This window comes from Mytilus californianus, unplaced genomic scaffold (genome assembly GCF_021869535.1).
Source record: "Mytilus californianus isolate M0D057914Y unplaced genomic scaffold, xbMytCali1.0.p SCAF_1, whole genome shotgun sequence".
Taxonomy (NCBI): domain Eukaryota; kingdom Metazoa; phylum Mollusca; class Bivalvia; order Mytilida; family Mytilidae; genus Mytilus; species Mytilus californianus.
In genome coordinates, this window is record NW_026262581.1 from 129,580,932 (window position 1) to 129,605,479 (window position 24,548).

At 34.1% G+C, this 24,548-nt stretch overlaps 2 protein-coding genes across 2 annotated transcripts in view; both read right to left on the minus strand.

Annotated features, from left to right (window-relative positions):
- Nucleotides 1–24,548, minus strand: part of LOC127713229 (structural maintenance of chromosomes protein 6-like) — a 396,756-nt gene that overhangs the window by 102,790 nt on the left and 269,418 nt on the right. The window lies entirely within an intron of this gene.
- LOC127713694 (uncharacterized) lies at nucleotides 8,335–22,705 on the minus strand. Its single transcript, XM_052219807.1, has 3 exons — nucleotides 22,452–22,705; nucleotides 12,293–12,520; nucleotides 8,335–9,728 (listed from the first exon to the last, which is right to left on the minus strand). Exons 1-3 carry the CDS (start codon nucleotides 22,494–22,496, stop codon nucleotides 8,529–8,531), a joined length of 1,473 nt encoding a protein of 490 aa, XP_052075767.1. The 5' UTR covers nucleotides 22,497–22,705; the 3' UTR covers nucleotides 8,335–8,528.

Below are 24,548 nucleotides of genomic sequence, written 5' to 3' on the forward strand. Positions count from 1 at the left end.
TATACTCCAATGGCAGTCTTTCCTGCTAAAATGTCATGTGTAGAATGTGATATACCATTTTTGGGTCTATATGGGTACTGTCCTTTATATTCATTAGGTCATTTTGACACAACAAAATATATAGAAAATGTTAACTTTGATCTGGAAATTGAGTTCTTTTTGGCAAAATAAACCCACTAAAACTAAACTTTGAATGCAAAAGACCCCTGAATGGCTAACAGATATTGCTATAAAGAATAGTCCATGATGATTATTGTTATTAAAGAGTTCATGAAATGTACACCGATTCTGTCAATTGAATGGACTAGAATGAGATAAATTATATAAACATAAAGGTTTTTTCAACAGTTGTGGTGTAAATTAAATCAGTTTTATTTTATGGTTGACATATTTAAGTATATATGTAGACCATTCATTGGCTTTTCAACACATTGATATTTTACAATATCGATTATCTATTTATTGTTATATTGTTGGTATTTTTCACCTTCCTAAAACAGTTTTAACGCAACATGAACGCAAGCTTAATAGATCTTGATAGGGTGTCCTCACATATTTTGACGTAGCTGAAAAATTTTGGTTGACATATGTATCCTCTTCTCATCATTTTTCGTGCTATTAAGAATGCATACTGTCGTCACAATTTCCATTGAAAAGGCATGCATCGTACAAATTCATATGACGAACGAAAACATATGATCTGACCATATACATGTACATGTATGTATAGGTTATCAGCTTTTCTACACATATTAGCCAGTAAGCCGCAATGAACCTATTATGGCGAGTGAGCGCAGCTAATGAGCTAAAATGAATCAAATTGTGTCCTCAGTGGGGGATATTTTAAGGGATCTATATGAAGAAAACCTGATCATCTGTTTATCGTTCTATTACTGGCTATTTCACCTCCCTAACTTGGCCTAAGACAGTTTTTACAGACGAAAGCAAGCTTGATAACTACTCTTCACACACATGTATAGATTATCGGCTTTTCTACACGAGTCATTAATATCGTAAAATGTTAGCCAGTGAGCAGGCCCGCAATGAACCTTTTTAGCGAGTGAGCCCAGCTAATGAGCTAAAATGAATCAAATTGTGTACTCAGTCACAGTTGGTGATATTTTAAGGTATCTACACAAAGAAAACCTGCTTATATAAATCTCAGTGGCAGATCCACAACTTTTCATAAAAGGGGGTGGCCGCTGACTGACCTATGGGTTGCCCACTCCCGTCATGCTTCCCCAGTGGCGGATACTGGGGGACGGTTCCGAGGGTTGGAACCCCCCTTTTTTTGGACGATCAATGCATTTGAATGGGGACACATAGTTGGAACATCCCCCCCCCACCATTTGTCCCGAGTTGGGAACCCCCCTTTTATAAACTGGCTGGATCCGCCCCTGCTTCCCTAGAAAATCAACCAAATTTTCCCCACCCCCTGGATCCGTCTATGTAACTGTTTATCGTTCTGCGATACTGGCTTTTTCACCTCCCTTACTTGGCCCTAGACAGTTGCTTATCTGTTTATCGTTCTGTCACTGGCTTTTTTTAGACTAGAGACTTCATGTGTACAAACCTGACGTCAAACTCGTGTACTATAAAAGAAGAGACAAATAATTTCACATTAAATCCTGTAACATTACATCTAAAGATAATTACAATCCAAAGTCAATTATATTACGATGTCAATGGACTAAATTCCCGCGCAAATGTCATCACTGGGATAGACCAAAACGAATTTTAGGTTTATGTATCATTCACATTCCGATCAATTCACTCAGTTAAATAAAATATATGTGTTAACTATTTTTATATTGGTTTTGAATTTATTTAATCTATCAGAAAAAAGGATTTATTTCTCGCAGATAGCCCTCAATACTATACACCAACTCGACACTAAAGCTATAAAACCCTAAAACATAATAGTATATGGAATCGTCCAAACGGATTACCTAATATTGATATAGGTGAAATATGTAGATTCAGAATTGTGTACACAGAAATAAGATCAGAAATAAAGCCCTATGTAAGGTGAAAACAATAACACAACTGTATAAAATCATTGTTTATTAAATTTGCTTGCATAAGAACCATGAAGTTAAAATTTATAACGATTACGTTTATCCTGTCAACCCCTTTTCTTCATTGCATCAAGGCTTCCGTTGCTTCACATCGAGCAGCAATTCAACCAATCGGGGAATGTTAAGTTGGGACATACCTCTATTTTTGGAAGCGTGATCTTTACATCGAGGCTTGCGTTGCTTTACACCGAGGCCACAGTAGTTCGACCAATCGGGGAATGTTTATTTGGGGCATGTGACCTATTGAACTGCAGGTTTTATAATATTTTAATCGAAATTGTAGAAAAATGAAATGTTGTTAGTACATACAAAACAGAAAATGATGAATACTTTTAGTAAAAGATAAATTGGATCCGGGTTCTGTGTATTCACATCATTTGTACAACTCTCCTTACTGATGCCATTTTTTGGAATTTCTGTGACCTAAATGGTTCGCGAAAATTAATATTTTATTATATATATAGTAATAATTTACTACCAGGTAAATTTCTGGAAAAGTAATAAATACAATTTCTGGAAACGTATACTTTAAGTTTCCGAAAACGTAGTATTGGAACTTTGAAAAATCAGCGGAAATGCAATACGCCCATAAAATGCTATACATGAATGACTTCATTGGAGAAAGTGAACTCTTGGTCTTAATAACTACACTAATGAAGTATACAATCCCCTGAGGCAATTTCCATAGGAAAAGAGCCTAGTACCGTAATGATTAAAGATAAAGAGAACAGAATATTAAAAAAAAAACATTTTAAATATTGCAAACCTTTATAATGGAACAAAACAGACAAATTGAAAAGGGGGCAAAGTTGTAGGTAAAATAATATTAAATCTAATTTTTATACCAGACCTTAGAGTCAATGTTTAATTTCAAAGAAACAATGACTTGACTTATAAAGCAAAGGAACTTTTCGAGAAAAAAAAACAATACATGTACATTCATATACAAAAAGTAGGCATCTGATGTTAAATGATCGCAATTTTTGTCGAGCCTGCGACTTTTGTCGCAGAAAGCTCGACATAGGGATAGTGATCCGGCGGCGGCGGCGGCGGCGGCGTTAGCTAACTTTTTAAAAGCTTTATATTTTAGAAGGTGGAAGACTTGGATGCTTCATACTTTGTATATAGATGCCTCATGTTACGAAGTTTCCGTCAATCACATGTCCAATGTCCTTGACCTCATTTTCATGGTTCAGTGACTACTTGAAAAAAAAGTTAAGATTTTTTGTTTCTCTTATTATAAGTAATAGGATAACTTTATTTGGTATGTGCGTACCTTACAAGGTCCTCATGCCCGTCAGACAGTTTTCACTTGACCTCGACCTCATTTCATGGATCAGTGAACAAGGTTAAGTTTTGGTGGTCAAGTCCATATCTCAGATACTATAAGCAATAGGTCTAGTATATTCGGTGTATGGAAGGACTGTAAGGTGTACATGTCCAACTGGCAGGTGTCATCTGACCTTGACCTCGTTTTCATGGTTCAGTGGTTATAGTTAAGTTTTTTGTATTTTTTGTCTGTTTTTCTTATACTATTTGCAATAGGTCTACTATATTTGGTGTATGGAATGGTTGTAAGGTGTACATGTCTAGCTGGCAGGTTTCATTTGACCTTAACCTCATTTTCATGGTTCAGTGGTCAAAGTTAAGTTTTTGAGTTTTGGTCTTTTTTTCTAATACTATATGCAATAGGTCAATTATATTTGGTATATGGAAATATTTTATGATCTATATGTCGGTCGCACAGGTTTTATTTGACCTTGACCTCATTTTCACGGTTCATTGCTCAGTGTTAAGTTTTTATACGACCGCAAAAAAATTTTGCGGTCGTTAATTGGTATGACGTTGGCGTCGTCGTCGTCGTCGTCGTCGTCGTCGTCGTCGTCATCGTCGTCGTCCGAAGACACATTGGTTTTCGCACTCTAACTTTAGTTTAAGTGAATTGATCTTTATGAAAATTTACCATAAGGTTCTATACCATAAAAGGAAGGTTGGGATTGATTTTGGTGGTTATGGTACCAACAGTTAAGGAATTAGGGGCAAAAAAGGAGCCAAAAATAAGCATTTTTGTAACTTCCAGACATAACTTGTGTGTTAGTGTATGGATCTCCCTGACATTGTACCACAAGGTTCCATTTCACAAAGGGAAGTCTGGAATTGATTTTGGGGGTAATTGCCTCAAAATTTTAGGAATTAGGGGCCAAAAAAGGGGCAAAAAACAAGTATTTTCTAGTTTCATGATAATAACTTGTGTGTAAGAATATGGATCTTTCTGAAATTGTACTACAAGGTTCCATATCACAAAGTTAAAGCTGGGATTGAGTTTGGGGGTTATTGCCTAAAACGTTAAGGTATAAGGGGCCAAAAAGGGGCCAAAAATAAGCATTTTTCTAGTTTCCAGACAATAACTTGTGTTCAAGTGTATGGATCTCTCTGAAATTGTACTGCAAGGTACCATACCACAAAGGGAAGTCTGGGATTGATTTTGGGGGTAATTGCCTCAAAATTTTAGGAATTAGGGGCCAAAAAGGGACAAAAAACAAGCATTTTTTTCTAGTTTCAGGACAATAACTTGTGTGTAAGTGGATGGATCTTTATGAAATTGTACTACAAGGTTCCATATCACAAAGGGAAAGCTGGGTTTGAGTTTGGGGGTAATTGCCCTAAACGTTTAGGAATTTGGGGTCAAAAAGGGGCCTAAAAACAAGCATTTTTCTAGTTTCCAGACAATAGCTTGTGTTCAAGTGTATGGATCTCTCTGAAATTGTACTGCAAGATACCATACCACAAAGGGGAGGCTGGGATTGAGTTTGGGGGTGATGAATCATAAGGGAGTTCAAAAAAAATTCCATTTTAAATTGGTTATTTCTGATTTATATATAAAAGCAAATAATAATGATATGGTTTGAATAGGTAAATTAAAAGTTTTTAAGTTCTTAGACCACATTCATTCTGTGTCAGAAACCTATGCTGTGTCAAATATTTAATCACAATCCAAATTCAGTGCTGTATCAAGCTTGAATGTTGTGTCCATACTTGCCCCAACTGTTCAGGATTCGACCTCTGCGGTCGTATCAAGCTGCGCCCAGCGGAGCACTTTATTGTGTTATAGTCTGTTTTTCTTAAACTATAAGCAATAGGTCAACTATATTTGTTGTATGGAAGAATTGTTAGCTGAACATGTCTGCATGCATGGTTCATCTGACCTTGACCTCATTTTCATGTTTCATTGGTCAATGTTTAATTTTTTGATTAATGTTAAGTTTATGTGACAGTTGTAATAGAGCTTTATATTTAGGACTATCAACATAATATCAATGATGAATAAAGAAGGCGAGACATTTCAGTGTGTGCACTCTTGTGATATTTATTGAGTGAGTTATCAATAAATGTCAAAATTTCAAAAAGCTGATTTATACAACATTATGTACTGTATAAAATGGAAAAAATTAAGACATATAAGTATTGAATTTTACCTGAAGCAGAAAGAACTCCTAATTTTTGAATAATTTATCCTTTTTGTCCTCAAGACCTCACAGTGCTATTTCATTCCATCCATTGAAATGACCATTGAATCTGATATTCATTCCTTTTATTAACCATGTGAACACTTTATTATAAAAAGTGAATTCATATTAAGGTTTGCATATTACAATGGGAAAGGATAATTTTGCAATGTCACTTGAAGGTGTTAATATTTTCTAAATTGGTCAGACAATACTGTCTTGGTCATGTTTTATGAACATTTAAAAACCTCGGCTACGCCTCGGGCTTTGAATATTCATAAAACATGACCAAGTGTTGTCTAACCTAGACTTAGTGAATGAACACATAGCAGCTCATCTTTACTAAAGTTCAAATTAAAGGTTGCGTGAATACGGATTCAATTGACCTGCAAGTGAATAATACATTAGCGATGTTTTTTTTAACTTATTTTGACAAAACTGAACCAAACTGACTGTTATTGGCGAAGTATGATTCCTATATATTCCGCTTATACAAATGTTTGAAACCAAGAAAAATCATATTTTATTTTGTTTGTCTTTAAAGTACTGTTATACATGTAGTAAAGACCTTCAGCATCACATTTTAATCATAATCAATAAAGCAGGTGAGACATTTCGGCGTGTGCAAGCGATGTTCAATAAATGAAATTACAAGTCATCCTGTATACTTAAACTGCAAATATTAAAGCTGATCTGACCGTTCACACTGTAACAAGTATAGCTCCCGTTTATGATCGGACAGTGCTACGACACTAAAAGTTAAAAAAGGTGGAATACTATCCTCAATGATCTTGAATGTCCCATCAGTATCTCAACGCAGTTGTATACATTTGTAAATATGAGGAGCGGATTATGTCAAAATTATTGTATTTCATATTTGAATGTTAAGTATAGAGCATTTCAAGCCACAAATCACAGAATTATGGAGGCCTTGAAATCAAATTATGGAGGTCCTGAGATATTTCAGGATATCCTGAAATTGAATTATGATCAGGTCCTGAGATATTTCAGGATATCCTGAAACCGAATTATGGAGGTCCTGAGATATTTCAGGATATCCTGAAATCGAATTATGGTGGTCCTGAGATATTTCAGGATATCATGAAACCGAATTATGGGGGAGCTCCATACGCCTCATACGTTACAGAATCCTATGGGTCGGGAATGGTCATGAAGGTCGACCTCCAGATAGTTAGGTGCGTCTCGCCGTGACAGTAGAGAAACTCAACCGATTTTGTCTCGTCGGATTATGGCTATGTCATGACAAATTCTCTTTTACGGGATCAAACTCGTAAAAATGTCTTGTGCCGTCTGGACAGTGTCATGTGGAACGTATCAGACAAACTCGTAAATATGTCTTGTGTTGTCTGGACAGTGTTATGTGGAACGCATCAGATCAAAATCGTTATCAATGTCCTGCGTAGGTTCACTGTCTGTTAAAAAGAGGACAGATCCTCCTACAGTTTTCAACCCAGATATCCGAAACTTAACAGAAAGATTGCAAATTTGTTGAAGGTTCACATGGAATTGTTTGAGGACTTTTATCCTGTTTCCAGACTTTGTAACTTAAGTCATTTTTTAAATACCTGAATGTTCAGTATAGAGCATTTTCCATTGTTTAAGAAACATTGTGTGCTATACCCGGCCATTTCAAGCCACGAATCACAGGATCTGGATCAGACTGTTTACAAATTTTAATCTGGAATGGTCCTATCAAAACAATCATGAATTTGTGACTGAGGTAGGATTATTGAGTTTTCTATCCTTAAATTTTAGCATAACTATAGCTTCATGCATTAGACAGAAATACATAGGTTATTCTGTTTCAAAAATTCATGAATACAGATGACTTAAATATTTAAAGTTTCCGGAATACAACAGAGATGACATTTGTGTTTCCTTTCATCTTTAGAATATATATCAATCTGAACACAGGAGTTTTTATCATCTTTAAGAAATAATATTGTATACCTACTGTCTTAGGAAATGACTTTGCGAAGCGTAGAAAACTATACTGTGAAAAATTGCGTCAATGCACAAGATAATTAGATCTGCTGTAGATACATTGATTAATTACACTTGGAAGTGCTGATGTCATTAAATGATTATGACGAGGGAAAATTACTAATTCATATGATTGGAAAGAAGCATGCCGTCATGTACTTTAAAAATTGATCGTGTAAGCTTTAAATACGTACAAGTTATTCTTTTGTCCGGTTCTATTTTCAGACACTTCTATTAGTACCAACAGTAGATTGTTGAACAACTATGATGTTATATGTCAAGAGTTTTACAGTACAGTAAGAAAGCGGAAAAAATGATATAATAGTTGCGTTGCCCGTTTGCTTATGTGTAAGTCATGCTTATGGTTGAGCGCTCACAAACATGTTTTACCCCGCCACATTCGTAAACGCTTTATTTGCCTGTTCAAATCGATGGTTGTCGTTGGTCTGTCATATCTGTGTTTCGTTAATTCATTTGTTATAAATAAGGCCGTTGGTTTTCTCGTTTGAATTGTATCAAATTTTGACATGTCTGGGCATTTAATAGCTGTCTATATGGAATGGGTTTTGCTCGTTGTTGAAGGACGTACAGTGAGCTATAGTTGCTTACATCCACGTCATTTTAGGCTATGGTGGATAGTTGTCTCATTGGCAATCTTACCACCTCTCTTTATTATTGTTATATTCATTTGTCGTTATAGAAATTTAGTGCGCTTTCCCCTAGAAATCAATACATTAACAATCCAGTAACGTAAAACCGATAAAATGATTTTAATACTATAAATATTATCAATATAAACGTATCCCCCGTATTATACAGGTTTGTTTTAGTTGAGCTTACTTAGCCATTTCATGCAACAATTAAGTCCTCCATAGAAATTCACAGAATACGTATAGCTATTTTCTTATTGTCACCATGTTTATCATTACATTTTAAAGTTTTACTTATAGCCTTGCATGATTTTCCACATACCCTTATCATGCATTTTTACAGGGTTTTCCTTTGCTCTCCTTGTCTGAAAGCCCTCTTTTAAAGGTGGTAGGAAAGTCCTTGAGGATGGTCGTGATGATGAAGGCAAAGCAACATTGCCTTGTTCAAGAGAAGACCAAATTTTTCTATTTGGTAATCTGCTGGCATACTTATTTTGTTTTCCCGAAACTGAAAGTGGCAAGGATGAGCTAGGCACTCCACTGACACGTCTATACATATCATCTCGATTATATTTGGGTTTCGGTTTTACAGCCAACTTTTTGTCATAGTTACTAGTATCTGATAAAACAATTCCTCGTTCGCCTTCTGCCCTCTTTGTTGAAACCGTTATGCTGTCAATATTTATACCCTTTGGAGCTGGGTGAAAGTGCACCTTTGTTGCTCGCTCTTTTCTACCTGTTCTCTGTGTATCTATTGTACGTGTTTCATTAGTCATGTCATAATATTCACTATTTCTGGTGCTTGTAGTCTCTACAGTGAAATGATCATTATAATTTTTACGTGTTCTTCCCTGCTTGCCAGGTCTACTAAGCATCTCAGTGATAGATTTTTCATTTCTTCCATGATTTTCTGGAATGGCTTTGTTTCTTGCCAGCTGAATCTTTTTCACTTCCTTTTTGGCCTCCTTTTGACTTTTCTCCTGTTCATGGTAAATTTGTCGAAGATCAGTTGCACATTCTCTAACAACCTTTACTAGATCAGTTATTCCATTTTTATCTTTACTGTAATTTTCTTCAACCCCATCGTCTTCATCGTCGGATAGATATGCTTCCTTTAGCGCTCTTCTGATGGCTGACATGCTCATGCGCTGCCCAGACCTACCCACATTTTGTTTTGACTTAAGCTTTTTACTTTTAACTTTGTCAAACAGACGAAAGTCATTGTCATCGGAAACAGATGATACAGGTTTTGTATAACTTTTGTGTCCGTAAGCATCATTCACTATCGAAAATAAACCAGAGTCGTGTCTTTCCTCTACAATTTGTAACGCTGTCTTTCCATCACAGTTAATTTTACTCAAATCGAGACAGATTTGTCGTTTAAGATGGGCGTCAACTAGTAATTTTACCAAGTTTTTATTTCCGGTTTCGCATGCATACATAAATCCTGTAAATCCATCGTTGTCTGTTATGTTTACATCTAGTGATGGCTGAAACGATATGTGTGAATCAATAGTACAGTTGGACTTTTTATGGAACAAACATACAACAACAACCAAACACTTTACTTCAGTTAGAATATACTAAGGAAAAAAAACGATATTTGACTAATGAAGTTGATCACAATATATAATAATACTTTATTGTCATATTAACATGTAAACGTTTAGACAAAAGTTGTACACCTCAGAATAGAACTATAGCAAGTATCTATGAACATAGGACACCTTGTCCCGCTCACATTCTCACATTATTTCAGAAAGTTCACATTATAATGGACAAGTGTAACGAGTTTCAAGTTGGAGTGACCACAACTTCATGGTAAACTACTTTAACCTGACACGGGACGAACGAACAGACGAAGGATGCAATGACGGGAAAACATGATTCTATCATCTTGGCGAAAATCTGTTGAAAGCTCTCTTTGAACAGAAATAAACACTTTTATGTAAAATTGTTTCAACATATTTGGTTTGACGTGGGAAAAGAAATATCAAACTACTATATTGTTTGTATATGCATTTTTGACATTTGTTGTAACTATTATCGGCTTGTGAAAAATGCGAATCGATTTTCTTCTTAAGAAAAATAAGGTAGGTAGGATGAAGTTCATTTTTCGTCATTTTGCTTATTTTCTAACCTTTGGGTAAAAGGAGAGTCCTGCAATTTGAAACTATTAACAATCAAAAGTGTCAAGATTTTCGGGTATGCATTTTAGGCATATTGATTTGGGTTGGTAGGAATACACTTAAACAAGTATTTTAAGTTTGATCTGATTATTCTGGCGACTATCTCAAAGCATAGTACTAGTATTAGAATTGTACCTGATACCATCAGGCCTTCTAGAAGTGTTGGCTTTAATGAATGATCTAGATCTTTATTACCTATTCTAAGTTATGTAATTTTAAAAATAACACTGAAACTTGAACTAGAGGCTCTCAAGAGCCTGTGTCGCTCACCTGATTCTACTTTGGTTTTGGAAATCATGTAAAAAAAAATTTAAATCATAACAGATACCCTAATAATGATTGAGGTCAAATTTGGTTTAATATTGGCCCCGTAATTTAATCAAAAGCAGAAGACTTTTGTAAAGTTTACAGAAATTACCAATAAATTCATTGAAATTGTAGAAAATTACTTTATAAGGACAATAACTCCAACAAGATGTCAATTGACAATTTTGCTCATGTTAACTTACGGCTGTTCCAGAAAATACTATGTTCCCCCCAGGGAAGGCAATTTTTTTGAATTTTATGTGGGTGGTTGCATTTGAAATACCAAAATACAAAGGGAGTGTTGTTCTAATTTATTTTTATTTCTGTAGGTGGTGGGGTTTAAAAAAAGTGGCAGCTCCTAAGGAACATTTATGCCATGTTTTGTTTCATTCCATTCAGTGTTCCTCTAGAAGAAGCATTTGTATGTATTTCCCATAGAGTCTTATGTTAAACTAAGTCCACTGCTGGCGGCCATCTTGAATGATGGATCGGCTTCAAAGTACCAACACTTGGTCGGCATCTCATAAGGAACATCCTTGCCATGTTTGGTTTCATTCCAATCAGTGGTTCTCTAAAAGAAGATATTTGTATGTATTGTCCATAGGGTTCTATGGTAAACGAATTCCCCCGCTGGCGACCATCTTGGATGATGGATCAGCTACAACGTAACAACACTTGGTCAGCATCTCACAAGGAACATTCATGCCATTATTGGTTTCATTCCATTCAGTGGTTCTCTAAAAGAAGACATTTGTATGTATTGTCCATAGGGTCCTATGTTAAACGAAGTCCCCCGCTGGCGGCCATCTTGGAGGATGGATCGGCTTCAAAGTAACAACATTTGGTCAGCACCTCATAAGGAACATTCATGCCATGTTTGGTTTCATTCCATTCAGTGGTTCTCTAGAAGAAGTTCAAAATGTGTAAAGTTAACGACGACGGACGACGGACGCCAAGTGATGAGAAAGGGCCAGTTGAGCTAAAATGTATATTACCGAAAAAAAAATTGAAGGTTTTGACAACGATTCAATCTTTTTTTAACTGTACAGTCATTTAGAATTAAAGTTGTTTTAATATTGCAGTGAAGATTTGTTGCATGTATGGCCATATAACTTTCAAAATGTATCAAATCTCTGATTTTTATTTTCAGCAAAGAATTGATGCTATATACTTCACACATTCGGATCTCACCTGTTTAAGAAGTAGGTTTATCGTATCTCACCTGTCATAGAAGTAGAAGTAGGTTTATCGTATCTGACCTGTCTTAGAAGTAGGTTTATCGTATCTCATCCGTCTTAGAAGTAGGTTTATCGTATCTCACCTGTCTTAGACGTAGGTTTATCGTATCTCACCTATCTTAGAAGTAGGTTTATCGTATCTCACCTGTCTTAGTAGTAGGCTTATCGTATTTCACCTGCCTTAGAAGTAAGTTTATCGTATATGACCTGTCTAAGAAGTAGGTTTATCGAATTTCACCTGTCTTAGAAGTAGGTTTATCGTATCTCAAAGTAGGTTTATCGTATCTCACCTTTCTTAGAAGTAGGTTTATCGTATCTCACCTGTCTAAGAAGTAGGTTTATCGTATCTTCTTGTTCACAAATACAAGCTGATATGAATGCTGTTTGACCTCTACCATCTTGTAAATTTATATCTGGGTTGAATTTTAAGACTGTTTTCAAGAGAGCTAGACGTCTAGTAGGATCAAACACTTTTCGCACACAAACCATGAGTATTGTCTCAGATAAACTTTTGCTATTAATGTCAATCCATTCTAACATTAGATGAACCTACAATATCAAAGAAATAATCCGTTAATTGTGATGCATTCTAACACCTTGTGTTTATAAATAATACAGAAATATTATGCTACCAAATATTGAAAGATTTCGCTCGTCTCTTCGGAGAGGCGACGTTCCAAATATCTTGACTGATAGATCTGATTTTATGTTAATCAACATAAAAAAATATATAAGGCATATAATCTGATTGTCTGACATCAGGTGAACATACCTGTCCTAAGTAACGGACCTCATCAGTTGGTGTCTTGTGTCCTATCTTATTGCTATTTGGTATTGTGGAGAATTTGGTGACAATGATTGTCTTGTGTCATGTCTTATTGCTATTTGTTATTGTGGAGAATTTGGTGACATGCAGTGACAGATCTCTGTTTAAAATCATTCAGAAACTTTTAATACTGGGGAAGATTTTGAGATTGATACATTTTATAGTCGCCTGTCTATTGTTTCGATTATTTTGCCCTCGATAGTTGTCTTGGTTTATAGTTATGTCGTAAGTTGCCGTTTCATTGGCGTATATATCCAACATATCGTCAGTTTCTATTTTCATACAAAAATTTTAAAAAAAAAGTCCTTTGGAAATTCAGCTTATATCAAATGTAGGCTCTAAGTATATAAAAAGATAAAAGATAGACGAAAAGTCAAACAATGGTCAACAAAACAGTATACACATTAACAAAAGATTTAGGCACAAGAAGACTATTAAAAATCGGGATTAGGTACATAATATACTAGTATCCATAGTGTTGCTAACTGGTGATATGTCGTGACTCTTAATAGACTTATAGTCATGAAAGAGGGATTATATCTACGAACAACTGTACAAATCCTGAACATAAGGGACAAGTAAAGAAATTCTGTGTATAGTTCACAATAAATCTTCCTTAAAACGCGCCAAAGGGGTATTATCAATTCCCTTGTACTGTTTCCAGGACAGGATAAAAATTGGAAGTTTGTAAATGGAATCTAAAATTAAAAATTAAGTCCTACAATGAAAGATTGTACAAAAAAGCGCATAAAATTTGCACTATTGCAGTGCTATATAATGTTTTGATTTAATTGAAATATGTATATATATATATATATATATAATTGTTTCAAAATTGTTTTAAGGTTGTCAAGGAGACACTTTCTTTAAAACTCCACTCCAATAAGATTCAACAGCTTTTTGTTTTTGACCCAGGTAAATGAAACACATCTTGGTTTTTAACCCGGCCAATGAAGCACATCTTTGTTTTTGACCCGGCCAATGAAACACATCTTTGTTTTTGACCCGGCCAATGAAACACATCATTGTACCATAAACATGATTGAGGTTAAGGACTAGAAAAGTAAATTCTTAAAAACAAACATTATATTTCAAATTGGTGGAATTATATGTAAATGTATATAAAAAAATCTTCCTTAACTTATTTGGTTGTTTCTTGACTTTGCACGATGTTTCCTCAACGAAAATATGGATGAACAAGTGCATAAAATCGTCATCTTTCTTTTTATGTGTAAAATATGCTCATATTATGTCCAAGCTCATTTATATGTTTTTTTTTGTGCTATTTTGCAACGAAAGGCACCAGGAACCAAGAACGATTAAATTGTACATGAAGGACAGTACAATGCCGTCTACTTCCTAGCCCAGTGTTGGCTTTGGTCAGGCAGTGGGGTAGATAATTGTAAGTCGAGAATAACTGAAAGTTAACTCTTGCGATTAATGTATCTTGAAAACCACAGCTATACATATGTTTATTATCTGTTACACTTAGTTATTTGGAATATTTGTGCAATTACATATTGTCTTCCTTTCATTAATCACCGAGAAAAATGAAGCAAAAGCTATTTATACTGGTATGTTAATGATATATCAATCTTCGCACACTGATAACAAAACCTTGACAAAATATCAGAATCTAAAGCTCATTTAATACATAAATTTCCTGATGGTCCTAATCATGCTACATTTCCCCCGCAATCAATCAACTTTCAATAAGAACGTTTTTGAACCTATACCGGTCTTCTCATCATGGGAATTTTCATTACAAAAATATTGTCTTCGTTTGAATATAACAATTTTAAGTTTCGTCTGTTCCTTGTATAATGCAGCGTATAGTTATATTTCACTACCTTGGTATCGTCCATAATATGCATGTAATATTTGCCACTGGATGTTGATTTAGCAATCAAACAATAAAATCAAGGTTAGTCTCGCCTGCGACAAAAGTAGCAGTATGCGAGACATAGGGATTATTATTCGGCGGCGGCGGCGTAAACTATTTGTATAAAGCTTTATATTTCAGAAGGTAGAAGATCTGGATGCTTCATACCTTGTATGCAGATACCTTATGTTACGAAGTTTTCATCTGTCATATGTCCGTTGTCCTTGAACACATTTTCATGGTTCAGCGACTGCTTGGAAAAAAATATAGTTCTTTTGTCATGTGATTTTCTCATATTAACTCTCTATTATGAGTTACTAGTATAGGATTACTATATTTGGTATATGATAAAACCGTCCTACTGATGTATTGAAAAGAATAATATATTCGGTTGAGTTCAGGTTTGCATTTCATATATTTTAACCTCTCGACATATCGTCTACTATATGAATTTTGACACGGATTCCTTTCAATTACATATAATCAAGTTATTTTCATTTCATTGCAAAACACCAGGCCTTGCGGTCATTAAAACTTTGCTCAGTACTCGGAGTACAAAATATGTTCTCCAAATTCAAATTCGTGCTCGAAAATTTTGTACTCCAAATTTCATGTGGTCATAAAACTTTGGAGTACGAGAATCGTGCTCAAGACTGTTGAATATACTCCAAAAAATTGAGAATGGCAAGCACCCGTTTCGAATCTCGTGCTCAAGAAAGAAAATGCCGGCTGCAGGACATAGAGAAATTAGGAGGGGACAAAGGAGACGTCGGGCACCTCCGCGATTTTTTGCAGACAGGTCTCATCCGTTAGAATCCCTTTCAGTAGAGGAGGTCTTTTCACGATATAGGTTTCGGCCAGACACTATAATTTACATAACTGGTCTGATCTACAATTCCTTGATAAAATCCAGAAGGAACCAAGCCTTAACCCCCATCTTACAAGTCTTGACCTGTCTGCGTTTTTTGGCAACAGGTTGCTTTTATAGAGAGGTTGGAGACTTAACGGGGGTTAGCGTGAGGAGCGTTGGAAGATCAGTGAAGCTGGTGTGCCAATCACTCTTTTCATTAAACAAACAGTTCATTACTGTTCCAAGAGGTCTAACTGCCATGCACACCAAAGCTGTGTTTTCTAATATTGCAGGTATGCATCATATTTCAAAAAACAAAAAAAACATCAAGGTTTATTGACATGTATCTTGTATGTTGAGAACGTACTCGAAAAAAGTTTATGACCGCGATTCTCAAGAACGATCTCAATGGAGAATATATTCGAACACTGAGTATGAGAACTATTTTGGAGTCGAGTAAAGTTTTATGACCGCAAGGCCTGGAAAAGGACTTCAATTGGTCAATCTGAGTCCATTATATTTACATATAAAGATCATTAACCGTTTAAAACTTAAACTGTTTAACAGTTATTTGCTACTGTTCAGTTCGTTTTTATACGACCGCAAAAATGTTTTTGCGTCGTATAATGCGATGGTGTCGGCGTCGGCGTCGTCCGAAGACATATTTGGTTTCCGGAAAAAAGGGGGCCAAAAACAAGCATTTTTCTAGTTTCCAGACAGTGACTTGTGTTTAAGTGTATGGTTCTCTCAAAAATCGTACAAGGTTCCATTCCACAAAGAGAAGGCTGGGATTAATTTGGGGGTAATTACTCCAAGGGGAGGGGGTTCAAAAAGTTTGGGGGGATTTTTTTTGGGGGGTTCATATTTTTTTTCTTCAAAACTTTAGAAATTTCAAATGATTGCACAGTATTGTGAAATAGCAAGAAATCTCCAATTGCACAGTATTGCGCAATAGCAAGAAATCTTCAGTTACACAGTATTGCGCAATAGTAAGAAATCTTCAATTGCACAGTATTGCACAATAGCACATTATTGCACAATAGCACAGTATTGAGCCATAGCACAGTATTGCGCAATAGCAAGAAATCTTCAATTGCACTGTATTGGGCAATAGCAAGAAATCTTCAGTTGCACAGTATTGCGCTATAGCAAGAAATCTTCAATTGCACAGTATTGCGCAATAGCAAGAAATCTTCTATTGCGCAATAGCATAGTATTGCGCAACAACAAAGTATTGCGCAATACATGTAGCACAGTATTGCGCAATAGCAAGAAATCTTCAATAGAATAGTATTGCACAATAGCACAGTATTGCACAGTAGCATAGTATTGCGCAATAGCAAGAAATCTTCAATTGCACAGTATTGCGCAATAGCAAGAAATCTTCAATTATACAGTATTGCGCAATAGCAAGAAATCTTCAATTGGCCAGTATTGCGCAATAGCACAGTATTGCACAACAACACAGTATTGCGCAATAGCAAGAAATCTTCAATTGCACAGTATTGCGCTATTGCACAGTATTGCACAATAGCAAGAAAACTTAAATTGCACAGTATTGCGCAATAGCAAAAAATCTTCAATTGAAATTAAATACAAATCTGTTAACCAATTTCAATGGGATTAATTTAAAATCTTTAATTTTTTGGGGTTCTAACCTTGTATTACTTTTTTTGATATTGGGCCCCATTTTTTAAATTGGTCTACATTGAGGTCAAGGGTCCAAAATTAAACTTTGTTTGATTTCATCAAAAACTGAATTATTGCGGCTTTATGATATGCTGAATCTTATTGTGCATTTAGATTTTTTATTTTGGGCCCTGTTTTCAAATTAGTCCATATTAAGGTTTGAAGGGTCTAAAATTAAACTTTGTTTGATTTCAACTAAAATTAATTTTTTGTTTTTTTTTTTATATGCTGAATCTAACCATGTTGTTAGATTTTTGATATCAGACCATTCTAGGTATATTAAATGTCCCATTACAAATTTTTAAGATCCTTGACCACATTTATTTTGTGTCAGAAACCTAAATTATGTCAAAAATTTGATCACAATCCAAATTCAGATAGTATCAAGCCTGAATATTGTGTCCAAACTTGCCCCAACTGTTCAGGGTTAGACCTCTGCGGTCGTATCTGGCTGCGCTCAGGGAAGCATTTTATTTGTATCTATAGGGAAATGAACAGACTACTCATCTTTTGGCTACAAGAGCGCAATTATTCGTAATGCATTTTCCATAGGGTACCAGTGGTGTTCCGTATTTTATTTCTCGAAGACTACACAAAATAGGAAAAAATGGGTAGCAGTTCCTGTTACTAGAAATGCTAGTGTTGCATAACAACCAAACAAATGCATATGGTCATGCGGCAAAAATTGACTTAAAATGCAGTTGAAAAACATCGTCTATTTTTTTCGCTTAATGAAAAAGGCCTATTTTTAATGGCTCCGACGTGTAGAAATGGACGATATTTTCTATACTTTGTAAAATGTGAATTTGATTTTCTGGATTTTTTAAACCTAATTGAATAAGCTTTCGATTGAAAGTAATTCTAAACCAGTATCATCCAATCGCTTGATTCAGAAGCCGTACAAGATTCTATTCTGAGTACATAAAAAACTTGCCGGTAAAATGTAAACAAATAATTGCGCTCTTGTAACCTTTGTTGGAGCGTAGGTTATTATTAATAGCTTGTTTAATTCTTGATTTCTCAAAATAAAATGATTCAGATAAAAAACTGTTCTTTATCAATGATTAGTACAAAAAGGAAAAAAAAAAAAAAAAAAATCAACAATGATTTAAATAAAATTTCGTATTGATCTTGATTCAAGTTTTCCCTAGAAAAAAAAATCCCCTCCCAACCAAGAAAAAATTAATGGTCGGTGCTTTAAACGATAACTAAGTTTTAATGTTATTTGTTTTCGTTATTATTTGTTACCAGAATGTGTTAGTACTACGGACTTATGACAAATAGCGTCTGTGTTGAGGATATTTAAGGGGTATATTTGAAAGGGAGATATATTTTTGCAGCAATTTTTTTTTGTGTTTTAATTCTTCATACCTTTTGGTTTACTTTTTAACTACTTTTAATAAAGGGTACAAATCTACCTAGTATACAAAAAACTGCAGTCTTCGGCTATCTTAATAATTTAGTGACATGTTCCGAAGTACATTATGATATTGTTAACACGCGAGAAGTTGTAATGCTATGAATTTTTGTAAAGGTTGAAATATTTTAAAATGGTACTTATGGGAGTACATTCAATGGGGAATGGGCCCCACCTCTGCCTTATTATTTTTATTAACCTGGCAGATGAATTTCACTGTGTTATGGAAAAAAAAGCATTTATTTAAGGGTTTTATTGCATGCTATCGGATATTGTTTCAGGAATGTATATCTATTAATTGCTAATTACTTGTAGACATGAAGAACACGACAGGCGATTTCCGAATCAGCGACTATTAGACATTATGATTTCTCTGGATCTGGAGCTATTTAGATACTGAAGGCGTTATAATCGATATACATTTACTAATTTAAATCAAAAATTTTATTTTTGATCCCTTTAGTTGATTTAGTTTTTAAATTTGATACAATTACGTAGAAATATGATAAACATCCTCACATCAATGGTTGCTTAGGGACAATAAAAACTTCTCACGTAAACCTAAAACTATTTATTGATTACATTCCGAGTGTCTTTATTTTTTCTCTATATCAAATAAAATTACTTCATTTGATTTTCGAAAGATTCTTCCGATCACTAGGAAAATCGACAAGATTATGAATAGAGTGTAAATTAATAAGGAAATTTTATTTTAAAACCAACTCTACAAGAATGTCTTCCATTGTATCATATCTTTTTACTTGAATTCAGACTTAGTGCATTACGCTGAACAAACCAACCAGGCGTAATTGAATATTCTATGTTCTAATCATTGAATATTTGATTCAAAGCCTTGGAAATAAGTTCATTTGCCGTTCACGTTAGAATTTCACTCGTAATTAATAGTTAATAAATTTACGATACACATAATTGTTTACGCAGATAATCTACACTTTAAAGAAAAAATATATATACATTTATCCTCTAATATCTGTCGCAGTACTTCTGAATTTCATTCATACCTCATGGTGTAAGTATTCGAAAAATAAAATAAAATATCATAACAAATATTTTATGGAAACAAATTGAAAATTAATTGCTTTTCTAGGGGTTGTCATTGAATCCATGCTTATTTAGCCGAAAAAGCTAAACAAAGATACCGATAAACTGGTCTGGCCTGTTTATAATAGTATCATACCGACCATGTGGAGAAAAAAAAACGTTTATGCTTCCAGAAAACAAAAATCTTGGGAGCATAAAGTCGTCGATTTGTCCGCCCGTCTGTGCGTCCAATACACTTAAATAGTTTTAGGTGTTAACTTGAATTTTCCTTGCTATAAAAATTGAAACAAACCTTATTCAGATGGAAGATATAGGGGAAAGAACGACACCTATTGATTGTTTGGGTCAATAGATTAAAATTCAAGGTCGCTGCAACTAAAAGTTGATTTGAAAAAAATGGTTTCCGGATAACAAGTTAGTTTTCCTTTGATGGTTTAGATTAAATCTTATAAAAATCGATTGAAGCATTATATTCCCAAAAAAAGGTTTATGTTTATTTTATAATGGATATGTACTTCCTCTTTGATTATTGCTGTACAATATGGACAGAAACAAGTAATACAAATATGGAAAAAATGTTAAAACTACAAAGAAGGGCAGCCAGGATCATTCTTAAGGTAACAAAGCATATGATACACCGTCAATGTGTAAATAGTATTGCACCTAGTTATCTGTGTCAATTATTTAACAATAACCAAAATGTCAATGCAAGATATTCTTTTGCATTCATTAGACAATAATTGTCTGTTCATACCACGTCTGCGAACAAATTTTATGAAAAAAAAACATTTCAATACTCCGGTACTGTTCTTTGGAACAATATTCCTGTAGAAATAAAAAAGATGGAAAAGATAGAACAATTCAAACAAAGTTCTTTGGAACAGTATTCCTGTAGAAATAAAAAAGATAGAAAAGATAGAACAATTCAAACAAAGATATCATAATGAACAAAAAAGCTAATTATCAGATTCATATACACATGTAAAACCAACGAAATAATGATTATCACAGAAAACTACAAATCCATATATTTGTCTTGTACATCATTATGGAATTATGTTCATGAAACGTAACAGTAAGTCTTATTATCTGTATGTTTTTCACCATTTGTTTTGCCTAGTAAGTTGTATTTATGTATATATTATATTATTATATTTTCAGTTATTCTGAGGGCATCAGGGGAGATTAGAAATGTACTACCTGATTTTACCCTCTTTAAATAAAGTATTTATAATTATTATTATTATTTCGATGGAATATACTGTGATGAGAAGAATCCCCACCATTTTGAGGTCAAAAGGTCAAAGGTCAAAATTGGGGGGGGGGGGGGGGGTTCGCACGGAAAAGTCAGGTGATGGTTGTTGTTGTGCTGTTCTGTACTGTCTAATATTTTTGTTCATTCCTGTTATCCTTTTGATGTATTATTTCATAGTATGAAATTCTTCACAATTTTTATTGTAGATGAAATATCTTAACTTCAACTTATAATTTTACAGGAACATTTTTATTGAGCATGTGCCTCCACACTAGGCGAGCTAACCAGGATCACGGGAACCCCTGCATCAAAAAAGGACCCCAAAAGGGTTTTCGGCGTCTCTACAAGCATACATACCATTTTGTACCCTTGAAAGTTAAGACAGATCAAGACAGATCAAGACAGATCAAGACTGAGCAGTCATTGTAGTCACGCACGTGCTTCTATATGTAAAGTTTAATTTATTGAAGAATGTTTGATGAACGATTGGTTTTGGTAAATAATAATCATTGAATACATTGCTCTCTCAAATTATAAAATAAAACAATTTCTGCCTCTTGTTTCGGTTGATATGGGTTTAAATTGACTTTTGAAAAACTGCATGATATTCGACCGCTGGCCTCAATGAATACCCGCTATCAGTCAATAAACCCACATGTTTACTTCATTAAAAGACGGTAATTGTATGATATTTACCTCATCAAAAGAGAGCAATTGTATATATAGTATTGTCTTTCGGATTCACATAAGTTCATTCACGTAAGAGACATCTTTCGATGCAATTGAAAAAGAAACGTGTAAAATTTGCAATATTCATATCAAATTGCCTTTATCAGCAACATTTGTAGCGCTGAGTAGCAATCCGATTGTATTGAAATATGCGAAATCGTTGAAAATATTTTAAGTTTATGATACAGATTCTTCGATATTCAATTTTCTGCAGGATTTGAGAATGACAACTTTTAAATTTTAAACATGTGAGTGAAATAGATACAAGGGCATTTGGCCTTACCTCTAAACGCACTTTGTTTAATCTTGAGACAAATTTTCATAAACATGAAATTAAATGCTTTGGCAATGCGTTCTTACGTCGTAGCGTGCTCGCATCGTAAATAGGACAAGCAGGAATTAACTGTTTAGTTGTTAAAATTATAAAACTGCATTTTTTTTGTCAATCTATAAGATAACACCTCTCTATGCCAATAGTTATAAAGAATAAAACAAATTTGTTTAGTTCATTAAATTGCCTTTCTTTTAATACAGTTCCTTTTATTTCAGGAAACTAAAAAATAAAAAAAATTCTTAAAAAAAACAGGTGATTTAACGAGACTGTGGGAAATTGGGGGAAATAGAACACACAATTACTGAATTATGAAAATGCCCGAAAAATATCTTCATATGCACTGAATGATTTGGTATTGCGCAATGTTGAAGTCGGAGTTTTTAGCTCATTCCAAATATCATTCACCAAATACTCGTAATTAATTATTTGTACTTACCTGTCGAACACTTCCATTTTGTACGATAAGATCAAAAACGCTCATTATTCCGACACGCTTTCAAAAGGTTTTGTTGAAAAGTTTTCCAAAGCCATTCTGTTTTCTAGACCAGCAGAATCGCGATCTGAATTTTTCCATTGAAAGCTATCTGAACAGGAACCAATACAGATGTAACCTTTCATGAAACAAAATATTTAATCAAATTTGTGGTCATTGACGTGAACAACATGACGAAAACAAAATCAACATTTATGTGAAACTTTTGAAATCGATTTCCATATATATATATTGTCTTGAATATTGATCATATGCACTTTGCATTAGGTAAATCAATGACTTGGTGGTGCCAATTACTTATTATTCTACATTCTATACTTATTCTTTTATGGCACTGGTTGTTTTAAATTTACTTGTAAGTTAATATTTGTTCATCTAATCCAACGATTTTTTTTTATGTTGGTTGGAATGGAACATATGGCTTTGTTAATGTGAATCGATGGAAGAACTTTTGTTTGATAATATGCCTGGTTAAATGACCCAGAAATTTAGGCAATTGTATTGTGTATTTTTCTATTATTCCCTTTCACTAATTATCTCCCTCAACCCGTTGGTCGCGACATATATAGATTCCACCACTGCAACAAGTGTGTTACGATATTTCGACAGTTAAAATTTTTGAAATATTTAAAGCGCGAGGCTTGCCGAGCTTTTTAAATAATTAAGATTTATAACTGTTGAGAGTGGAGAAATATCGTAATACACGAATTATAGTGGTGAAATTTGTTTCTCTAATGATTTTTACCCTTCCTTTTCAAAGATTTGCAGAAAGTTGTGTTCTTTATATGAGACGTCATCAGTAATGGTCGCCTTTTTTATGACGTCACAATAGGAAATTCAGAAGAAAAAAAACAAGAAAATTTGACGTCATAATTAAATTTCGACCAATCATTTGCCGAGAACTGATATTTCACTAGTGAGAAGAACAATTGTTTCACAACCGGTTGGGAAATGTAAAAATAGTGAAAAAATTAGAGAAAATGTGTTTCAATGCGATTGAACGATCTCTTATCGGCTAAGTAAAATTGTTAGAAATTCAATATTCCACAGAAGCACAACTGAGTGAAGATTCATGAAATTTTGTTTTAGCATTTTATGAATCTTTTTTCACATACATTTAACCTGATAGATTAACTTAATTTTCGTTTTTGATTTTCAAATAGTATTAGTATTTGAAAAGCAAAAACGAATTATAGACAAACGAGAACATTTGTTTTTCCGCTTTAATAGATCAGAGAGTAAAAAAGTTTTTTAATTTATTTTTGATCGACTTCTTATTGCATAACTTTTGCACGCATTAACCAAGGTTTTTAACGTGTTATAATATACTAGTCAACAAAAGTAACGATACACAAGTTTGAAATCCAATTTATCATCAAATATAATAAATAGGAAAAACTGATAAATTATCCAATGAAAAACATCCATTTGCAAAGCAAATGCATATGATTAAAAGAATGTGATCAAATTGGAAAGTGAGAAAATACCGTGTTATTTAAGGTTATAGTTTTAAGTTCTAATATCATTTTTTTAATTTTTGGGTGAAAATACGATTTTTGAAATAACAAATTGACTAGTATAGTACCGGACCACCGAAATTATTCAATTGCACTTTTAAATTGGATATTTGTCAATTACGCTGGTTGCATCTCATATATAATTTGTTGGTTGGTCTCAAGACTGTCCTATATTGTTATGATTTAATTCTTTTTGCATGATTGCTGGTAGTCTTATTCAAAGAATTGTAATTTATCATAGGGCGTGTTTTTTTTTGTTCATCCGTAGTTAGCCAGAAGAGGTCCATTTTTTTTCATTTGGAGGATTCTCTATCTCTCTTCTACCACTTTCTATTAAATAAGAAGATTAGACGGCAGAGGCACATAACAAATATGGCGTCATTTAGTCTTAATGACAGTAATTATATGTATGAATGCAGATATAATAGAATGTGAGCTGTGTGATACATGTGTTTGAGATATTGCAGCTTTTGTAGGACATCCCGGTAGGGACGATAAGCTGGATGAAGATAAATATTTAATT

Bases quoted from the DNA above. Each gene is read 5' to 3' on its own strand.
- LOC127713694 (XM_052219807.1), bottom strand. From the start codon at position 22,496: ATGAGCGTTTTTGATCTTATCGTACAAAATGGAAGTGTTCGACAG. The intron at 12,521-22,451 runs GTAAGTACAAAT...TTGATATTGTAG, and splicing joins AAAATGGAAGTGTTCGACAG to GTTCATCTAATGTTAGAATG. The intron at 9,729-12,292 runs GTGAGATACGAT...ATATCGTTTCAG, and splicing joins TAAACCTACTTCTTAGACAG to CCATCACTAGATGTAAACAT.